The sequence below is a fragment of the Miscanthus floridulus genome, chromosome 1 (assembly GCF_019320115.1).
Source record: "Miscanthus floridulus cultivar M001 chromosome 1, ASM1932011v1, whole genome shotgun sequence".
Taxonomy (NCBI): Eukaryota; Viridiplantae; Streptophyta; class Magnoliopsida; order Poales; family Poaceae; genus Miscanthus; species Miscanthus floridulus.
In genome coordinates this window covers 171,743,617-171,753,293 of record NC_089580.1, presented here as the reverse complement: position 1 = coordinate 171,753,293, position 9,677 = coordinate 171,743,617, and the positions used below count along the sequence as shown (strand labels likewise).

Sequence of the window (9,677 nt, the reverse complement as noted above, 5' to 3'; positions counted from 1 at the left end):
CGCCGACTGACGGCTCAACAACCCAACTTTCAGCAAACTCCTCAACGTGCGAGCACCAACGATGCGCGGATACTCCGGGGGGTCCGTATCGCGTATCCGACATGTTTTGGATACAGATAGAGCTCAGATACGGTGCGGATACGTATCCGGGGCGTACTAGGAAATCTGGATACGTAATAGCCTGGATACGAGTATCAGATACGTATGGACCGATTTGGATACGGCCCATGAAATGAAAATGGCCCAACCTACCTCCCAGCTCCCACTCTCCCACGGTTGACCTACTCCCTTCCCCCGCACGCTCGCAGTAGACGGCGCCGGCGCCGCATCCCGACTCCCGCACTTCCACTTCGACTGGAAACTTGGCGGCGACGGCGACCGGCGACCGGCGGCCGGGCTGCAAGCAGCCGGCGGCGAGCCGGAGACGCCCTCTCCGAAATCCCAAATCCCAGCCCCTGCAGCCCTGCGCCATCATCGAATCGACCGGCGGCGGGGCAGCAAGCGGCGACAAGTCAGGTGTCCCTACAGTTGGTAAGCTGCATCCATGCGCCCCTACTCCAACCAACAACCATCCTTGTAGTTTTGTTCATCATGTGATGTGCTTCGATCTGAAATTTTGTTCATCTTTATTTGTTAGACTTTAGCAAACTCCTCCACGTGCGAGCACTTCACCAGTTAACCCACTCGGAGCAGGAGGAGAGAGAAAACCTCGCCGTCAATGTCTTCCAAGGGCGCTAGGGTTTAACCCCCAACTGTTCGATCTCTCCCCCCAATCCAGTTCGGCAGCATCTACTCCGCGAGCCGGCGACATGGGGTACCTCCAGGAGGCCCGGGAGAATCACGTCAAGAAGAAGGTCGAGGAAGGTGACTCCCGCACCATCCCATCCGTGCCTCATAGCATTTTTCATTTGTTGATTTCGGCGTCCTGGAGTGTGCGGAGCTCCTATTGATTCTCTATGTTAGATGGATAGTTGACTACAAGGTTAAATCCATTGGTTCGGCTTTGCTTCACCTGATTATGTGGTAGTTGGTATTTGCACGACGATATGTTGTTTGCATGAACTTCCATCGATGTGGTGTTGTTAACTCATATTAGTTATCAATTTTTAGTCTATTACCAGTTTGTATAACAGATTCGAGCTTTGTAGTAGAGTACCCAGCTGCACAGGCCATTAGAAATTAAGAACATTTATCTACCAGCTTGTTACACCTGAATATTAGTGCATTCTTTTTTACTGTAACGGAATGAATATCAGAATATTTTCTCACAGAAGTGGACACAATATATCCCATGCCCGGTGGAATGAACTAACTATTCTTAATTATTGAGGAAATTTCTCTACTGATTTTCTCCTAGCAAGCCATTAATTAATGTTGAATCTCATAAAAAGATGTAAATGGTTGGACTAATGGAGTACTGTTCATCGTGTCCAGAATGTTTCTCACGTGAACAGTTTTTTGTTCAATGGATTATCGTCGTACGACGTCTCCATTAGAAACAGTACCATAGTATGTGTCCATGTCACCTATGGTGTATAGAAAACATTTCTAATTTACTCCCTCCGTCTCAAAATAAATGCAATTCTAGATTTGAGCCAAGTCATTTTTTCTTAACTTTGACTAAATTTATAGAAAATAATAACAACATTTATGTCTCCAAGTAGGTTTACTATGAAAATATATTCCATGATTAATCCAATGATACTTATTTGGTATCATAATTGTTAGTATTTTTTTTTTCTATAGATCTGGTCAAATTTAAAACTGTTTGACACTTTGACTCAAAAGGCGAGAATTGCACTCTTTTTGGGACGGAGGGACTATATGCACTATATCTATCAAACCTTCAGTAATTCTTATTGTATTTATCCTTGACTCACATTATCATTTCGTGACCTGGAATTTGCGCTGAAGCTGTTAGGCTAGCTACTATTTAATAGCTAACACCCATCTCTCTGCTATGTAGTAGCAAGTAGCAATTTTCCTCTCTCTACTGTGAGCAAACTGATGACATGGCAAGGCTTGTAGTCAAAGTTCAAGAAGGCGCTAGGCACTTTCTAGGCGCTGACCCATAGCCTAGCGCCTAGGCTAGCCTAGGCCAGCCTAGGCGTTTCAAGGCGTTTTGCCAATTTAGCACACAACATATATATATATATATATATATATATATATATATATATATATATATATATATATATAGCAGAAAATGCTGAATAAATTAGTTAAATAGAAGCATAGAGTAGCTGAGTACAGTATATAAAAGAGAGGGCAGTAGACATACCTTAGTGGCTTACTGGCTTAGGCTCAATAATCAATAGACAGCTTGTTCCTAGTTCCTACAGCAAGGATTGACAGCTTGTAAATACTCAATAGACAGCAAGCAGTTCATCAAAAAAATAGAAAATAGCAAGTTGACACTTATCTGAATGATTTCAGCCATCTCCCATCCATGAACAAACCATATCAGCAGCTAGTAATTACAAATTTTAAAGCACAAACAAGTGGACAGGACAGCAGTACAAGTGCACAACACAATTCATAAATAAAGGTCTTGTTTAGAGACCACATAGTTCTCACAAAAGAAGAAAAACACAGTCACACAGCAGCAGTTCATAAGTTTCAGACATACATGATAAAAGATAAACCATGACATGATAAAAAGGCCCCACTACCATATCATCTTTCTTCTTCAATAGGGTTCCACATAATCATCCTCATCTTCATCAAACTGTTCTTTTTCGGAGTCAAATTCTTCTCCTTCATAAAGCTGTCTCACTCTTGCACTTCTACGCGGCTCAAGTTGTTCTTCTGCTCCCACTGCATCTCCAATAACAGACCAAGGTATCCCTGTACCTTCCATCTCATCTTCCTCATCTCTATAGACAACTAATGCACAATCATCTCCATTCTCATGCAGAAAACCTTGAGCTTCAGTGGTATCATTAGACAAGAGAACATCACTGATCTTCTTTGACTTGATTTTTTCTTTCTTATTAATCAGCTTGGAGTTGAATTGAATATAAACCAATATATTCAGGCGGGCTGTAGTAAGCCTATTTCTCTTCTTAGTGTGTACCTATAAATTTAAAATAAGAGCATTTTCAGGTCTGCAATTTAATTGTAATGCTGCTGCAATTTTCAGGTAGACAGGTACTAACCCCTTCAAACCCGCTCCAATTTCTTTCACAACCAGAAGAGCTTGATATCAAAGATAGGATCCTTGTAGCCATCTTCTGTAAAGCTGGTGTTTCAGTTCCATACAGCCGCCACCATGATGCTGAAATAAATGAAAAACACCTCTATTAGTTAGTAGCCATTTATTGTTAGATGAAAACAGCAAACAACCATGTTGTAATCAAATTTATTGTAATAACAAGTACCTCTACCTAGGTTGTAATCAAAGTTTTCAAAAGTCCTTGCAAGCTTCTTGTTAAATGGTCCTTCTCTATTTTGACATCCCTTTTGAGCTGATAAAACTGGTTCCATCAGCACAATTAGTGCACAGGTTCATTATGCTTCTCCTCTTCCTATCTGACCATCAGTCATAATAGAACACCCATTCTTTAGCTTCTCGGCTTCACGTTCTTGCAGCAAACTCTTGGTTCTTGCATATTCTTCTTCCAGCAATCTCTCTCGCAGATCATACTGAGTTGGAGGTTCAAGTCCAGCCCCAAATTGTCCAATTGCTTCAACCATTTGTTTGAACTCATCATTGTCACATGCATTGAATGGTATTGCTTCCAATGTTACAAAACAAGAAGGTTAATTAGTGTTCAGTATAGCCATAATAGCATCTAATGAATTCTGAAATATAAATACAGAATATGAACTTACCATGTGTATAGACCCATCTTGCAATATATTTATGCACCTCATGTGTTCTTTCTTTCCAAAGCTCCTTGTTCAGCTTCTGTTGAGTGAAAGATTCAGATTTGGTTGCTTTAGGATCAATAGCACGCGTCCATTTGTCAATGGGTCCTAATTTGTGAGGCTCTGAACTTCCAATACAAGTGACTTCCTCTGACTCTCCTCCTCCAACCCGAGAAACATTCACTAGTTCTAGCTCACGAACAGTCTTCTCCTCCCTCTTCCTTTTTGCATCATTTAGTGCTTTCTTGCACTTCTCTTTAGCCTCCAGAGCCTCCGGTGTTCTGGCCTTGCATTTCGTCGCGTTCTTTCCTTCATGGGCCACATGTTGCTTGAACCGATAAATCCCTCCTTGCATCACCTTGTCACAGAGTTTGCACTTCACCTTTTCCTTGTTGTTAGCATCAACAAAAACCCCATATTCCCATCCCACATCATCCGAATTCCTTCTCAGGAGATTCGCTCCCTCAGTTTCAGGTGCAACCTCTGTTGTCGACATCCTATACATACATTCAGATTTCAGTGACAATACATTCAGAGTTCAGTGAACATTCAGCCAATACATACATGTAGCAAATCAGCTAAAACAATCAGTCACACATCCTACATTCAGGCATTCAGAGTAACATTCAGGCATTCATGCATTGAAATTAGGCAGTCAGAGCAAATAACAATTAACAAGTGACAGCAATATTACCAAATGACAGCAGGCATTCAGAGTAAACATATTAGCTAACAATCTAACATTCAGAGAATCAGAGTACGCATACATTCAGATTCAGACAGATCAGCCTCTCTATCTTCAGATCAGGCATACATGATGCATTTAGAATTTCAGATTCATTCAGAGGACAGAGGAGGCAGTGAGTAGAGTAGACAGCAACAGCCAAGCAGGGGAAGGCAGGGTACCTGGCTACCTGCAGCCGAGCAGGGGAGGGCAGCGGCCGGTTGGTGCAGTCGTGCAGGCGGCCAGCCACACGACGGGGAGGGGAGCGGACGGCTGGAGCAGTACCGGTGGGGACGGGAAGCCGCCGGCGGGAGCTCGAGCAGCAGACCGGCGGGGATGAGCGCGACCGGCTGGAGGCGGCAGGGCGCGACCGGCGGAGAGAAGCTGCGGGCGCGACGACTTCTTTCCCTCTTATACTCTGCCGCCCGATTCCATCTGCGCGCGCTCCTCACTTTCTTTTCCCGCGCCCGAGCGCGGGCCCGATGCCAGCTTCATGCGCGCGCGCTTCCGCGGCGGCAAAATTTTCGCGCGGCTCGCCCGCGCCGTCCGCCCAGCCCGCCTCCGCGCCGCCCAATCGCACCTCCGCGCCGCCTTACGAAGCCTAGGCGCTGCACCCGCCTTGGAGTCCGCCTACCCCCATTGGCCAGGCGAGACCGGTCGCCCAGCGATTAGGCACGCCTAGGCGGGGATGAGGCGTCGCCTTTTTGAACCTTGCTTGTAGTCTACTGGCATGTCCCTGTTGGAGATGCTCTTTAGCATTCATTGAGATTGAGTTTTAGATTATGCCCTGGAAAGAGGAAACCCATTAAAGATTGTTGTATTTGTATCTATTTCTAAGAGTTAGCTCTTCCCATTATTTGTTTCTCTTTTCAGCTTTGCGGAGCAAAATGAAACAAAAGGCCCTTAAGGAATGTGATTTCTATTGTTCAAAATATGCTGAATGTGCTCGAGGAAGAACATTTTCCGTGGTATGGCAATGCCGCAAACAAGCAAAAGAGTTGAATGAGTGCCTTCATCAATAGTAAGTGCTCATTACATTCCAGTCTTGTAAGTTCCACTATGTTATGTTAGAATAAGCATCCAGGTGGCATCTCTGTTATTTGTTTGATTTTTGTCGTGTATGATAAAATTGCACTCATATTTAATGTCTACAGCCTGCTTGCATGTAGCCGCACTATTCACCTTTTAATATATATTTTATTTGCAGAATACGTAGGAGAGGTGTGCATCATTGCATTAAGGAGATAAATAAATAAATAAATTACAACACACCCACCCCTCACCCCCAGCCCACCCACCCACCCACTCTTACAAACTCATACCAGAAACAAACGCGCCTTTGACATCAAACCATGACCCAGCCCGAAAAGGGAAAATTTTGCATATTGCCTATAATTAGAGAAATAGATGCCTCTTATCTGTTGTTCAGTAGCAGAATAATATGGTTTAAAATATATGTGCAAGTTTTCCCTCTTTTCAATTCTAGAATTGTTTTAGGTTACGAACAGCAACATGTTTCATTTAGCTATTCATAAGATGCATTTCTGGAGGTTGATTTGACTTTGGAATACCATGCTAGGTGATTAGTACGTGTTACTACAATTTTATCTTATCAGTAAGCACCAGGCATAATTTAACTTAGATATGGTTAATCTTTTCTCTAATATTTACACGTGACCAATTTTTATAGCCAAGTTCAGTGTACTTCCCTGTCAAGAATTCCAGGAGTAACCAGATCTTATTGCTTGTGACAGCATGGTCTCATGGGGAATGATGCTAAAACACTGGACAACGTTAATGGCTGACAATTTACCTGATTCCCTGTTAATCCAAATGTTGTGTTTGCTATTTGATGATCCTAGTATTATTTACTCCCTCCGTTCCAACTTCCAAGTTATAAAACATTTTGGCTTTTTTAGATGCATTGCTTTTACTATGTATCTAGACATAGTGTATATCTAAGTGCATAACAAAAGGTATACATCTAGAAAAGCCAAAACGTCTTATAATTTGAAATGGAGGGAGTACTGATGAATTTGTATGGGAAAATAAAAAATGAGCTGTGCTGCTATCCATCATGATCAGAATGTGAGTGTCTTCACGTGATGACAAGTTAGTGACTATGCTAATGATTTTCATTCCTTTGGTTGAAGTGCTTTGTTTTCCTCAGTGTGGGACATCTCACTGTAGCCTGGAAGATGTTCACTTTTACTCTCTTTCAAGAAGTTGCATATTGCATTTGTTTACTAAAACTAATGTTGGCATGAGCAACACATCCTATTCATGTGGATATTCACCATGTGCGTTGTATGCCTTGGCAGCACAAATGATGCAGTCCTGGAAGAAATGAAGAAGGCTTATATGATTGAGCAAGAGAGCAAGGAGATGAACCAATAAACAAAATGCATTGCACAATGTGCATCACGTTCTCCCTGCTCGTACGTATACTGTTGCCTTTGATAGATACTATTCATGGGCAGTGTTGCAAACATTGATTCTGCCCCATGCATAACCTGATACTAGTACTGGTCGGCAATGTTTCTGTTTCTGTCGAATATGCAATACAAGTTGTTTTCTTCTGTTGCAGTTTTCATCCCAAATAGATTTTGTGTGGATGCAGATAAAGCAGTTGTGTTTTTGTTTCCCTGTTACCATTAGCTCTAGTTCCACCAAGATTACATATTTTGCTTCATAACAAATCATGTGGGCATAGGCATATTTGAGTTTATGGGAGTAATACAAAGCTAAGTAGTGGACGGGGTTACATTTTCCGGTCCAAGTTAAGCTACTGATTAAAAAAAAGAACTGGAGACACTACTGGCCAAGACTGGTAACCGATAGTAAATCAAGTTAACATCATCGTCCTCCTGAGAGGTCAGATCCAGGACCGATGCTTGTTGTCGCACGTGATGACGCATCCAACATGGCATATGAGTCGAACCCCTCACTTTGCAGAAACATCAGAGTGCTATAGTCCAGGTTCATCATTGCCATTTCTGGGACTGTCAATGTACCGTCGAGGTACTGCAAGATTTGCCGCATGCTAGGCCGTGCATTAGGCATTGGCTGCAAGCATAGGAGCCCCAGCTTTAGTACCAGGCTCACCTCTTCTGCACTGTACTGACCACTCAACCGTGCATCCACCGTGTCAAGAATTGCTCCTTTGTTCCAGTGCTCGAGCACCCAGTCTAGCAGCACAACCTGGTCATGCTCTAGTGGTCTTCGTCCACAGGTCACCTCCAATAGAAACATCCCAAATGCAAAAACATCGGTTCCTGGTGATGCTTTCCCTGTGCGGAGCAGCTCAGGGGAGAGATACCCCATGGTGCCAACGACATTTGTGGTCCTTGGGTTGGTGCCATGACTGTACATCTTTGCAAGGCCAAAGTCACCTAAACATCCATTCATCTCACTGTCAAGAAGAACATTGCTTGCCTTGATGTCTCGGTGAACAACAACCTGTTCCCAATCCTCATGGAGGTACAACAAACCAGATGCAATGCATTTGATGATGTGGAACCTCATGTTCCAACTTAAAACAGGTCTGCTCTGGTCATATAAATGCTTGTCTAGGCTACCATTTGACATGTAGTCATAGACCAATAGAAGTTCGCCTTTGCGACGGCAATATCCAAGTAGCTGCACTAGATTCTTGTGTCGAAGCTTCCCCATGCTAACAATTTCTGCGATAAACTCCTTCATTCCTTGCTTAGAATCATGCGACACCCTCTTTACTGCAATCTCCAAGTTAGATTCCAAAAGGACCCCTTTGTACACTCTCCCAAACCCTCCTGTCCCAAGTAATTGTTTGCTCACAAACCCTTTTGTAGCATGGAAGAGGTCCTTGTAAGAGAACCTGTGCGGCCCAAACTCGACCTCCCAATCTTCATGGAGCTCAGCATACCTCAACCATCTTCGCATGAACATGAACACAACAATGAGCAATGCGATGATGAAACCAGCCGTGGCAAATGGCAGCACTATCACCAAAGTTTCAGATAGGGAGCGCTTCTGGTGAGGTAATCTTGGCAGCACAGGTAGGTTAGATGCATTGAGGACAGGTGCAGCTCCGTTCAAACTGAAGCTCCAGCCAAGTATGTAATGGTATGCTATGGAGAGACCTGTCGCCGATGAGAACCCGATGTATGCTGTAGTGTTCACTATCTCTGAAAGGTTGATGGCGGTTGACAGCAGAGGGTCCTTGGGCTTCTCAACATCCAGAGGAGCTAAGGTGACATTGAGCTCCATGGCCTGGCCGCTGTAGTCCACCCACAGCTGCATGGCCTTACGGCTCATCAGCGTCAGGTTCAGAAACTTGCCAGTGCCGTCTTCGTAGTAACCGGCAGTGTGAGACTCCATGGACTGGAGATTGTTCACGTCAATGCCGACATGGTTGCTGTCTATGTCATGGAACTCGGGGCTGAGGACGGTATCAAGCTCGACAGCGAGGATGTGGTTGCTGGCCTTGCCATTGTTGCTGATGTTGAGGAGCCCCAAGTACTGTGCTCCAGTGGCGTCCGAGAGGTTGCTGCTGGGTGCGAGCACGAAGGCGAGGCCGTGGTCACTCAGCTGGGCGTGCTCAGAGATGATGGCAAACACGAAAGTGGCTGAGAATGACTGGAGGGCGGCGCCTGCTCACTGGCCTGTGGAAGCTGGAGAGGATCCGGGAAGAACGCATGGCCTTTGGTGTGCTTGTCGTTGGTTAGAGCAAGCAGGCCGCTTGGCGTGACAGCGGCAGCGCCATCAAGGGTGAGGTTTGCACCAGCGAAACCTTCATAGGCGAACTGCTCGTCGCTGGCAGATGAAACCAGCTCGATTTTGTGGAGGACAAAGAGTAGAAGGATGGAGATGGACCCGACGCTAACCATGGCTGCCGTGATGCATGAGCTGGGCAAACTTCTCGAACATTTGTTACTGGGGAGGCAGTAGTCTATTTTGTTGAACTGGACGCTTAGCAGTGCTCGGCGGAAGTCTTCTTCCAAGTCAATTCAACAAAGTAATGCCATCACCAATACTGTTCTCTCGCATGTGCCTTCCTGGAAAGGATGTTCTTTGAATGTTTTACACTGCCAAACTTAACGTC

At 44.5% G+C, this 9,677-nt stretch overlaps 1 protein-coding gene and 1 pseudogene across 1 annotated transcript; one reads left to right on the top strand and one right to left on the bottom strand.

Annotated features, from left to right (window-relative positions):
• The first annotated feature begins 322 nt into the window (after window positions 1-322).
• LOC136502227 (uncharacterized) lies at window positions 323-7,049 on the top strand. The gene is made up of 4 exons (XM_066497691.1): window positions 323-531; window positions 638-864; window positions 5,468-5,615; window positions 6,916-7,049. The coding sequence occupies exons 2-4, from the start codon at window positions 810-812 to the stop codon at window positions 6,989-6,991; spliced, it is 279 nt and encodes a 92-aa protein (XP_066353788.1). The 5' UTR covers window positions 323-531; window positions 638-809; the 3' UTR covers window positions 6,992-7,049.
• Window positions 7,050-7,328: 279 nt separating this feature from the next.
• On the bottom strand, window positions 7,329-9,480 carry LOC136502218 (L-type lectin-domain containing receptor kinase SIT2-like; annotated as a pseudogene).
• Window positions 9,481-9,677: the final 197 nt, after the last annotated feature.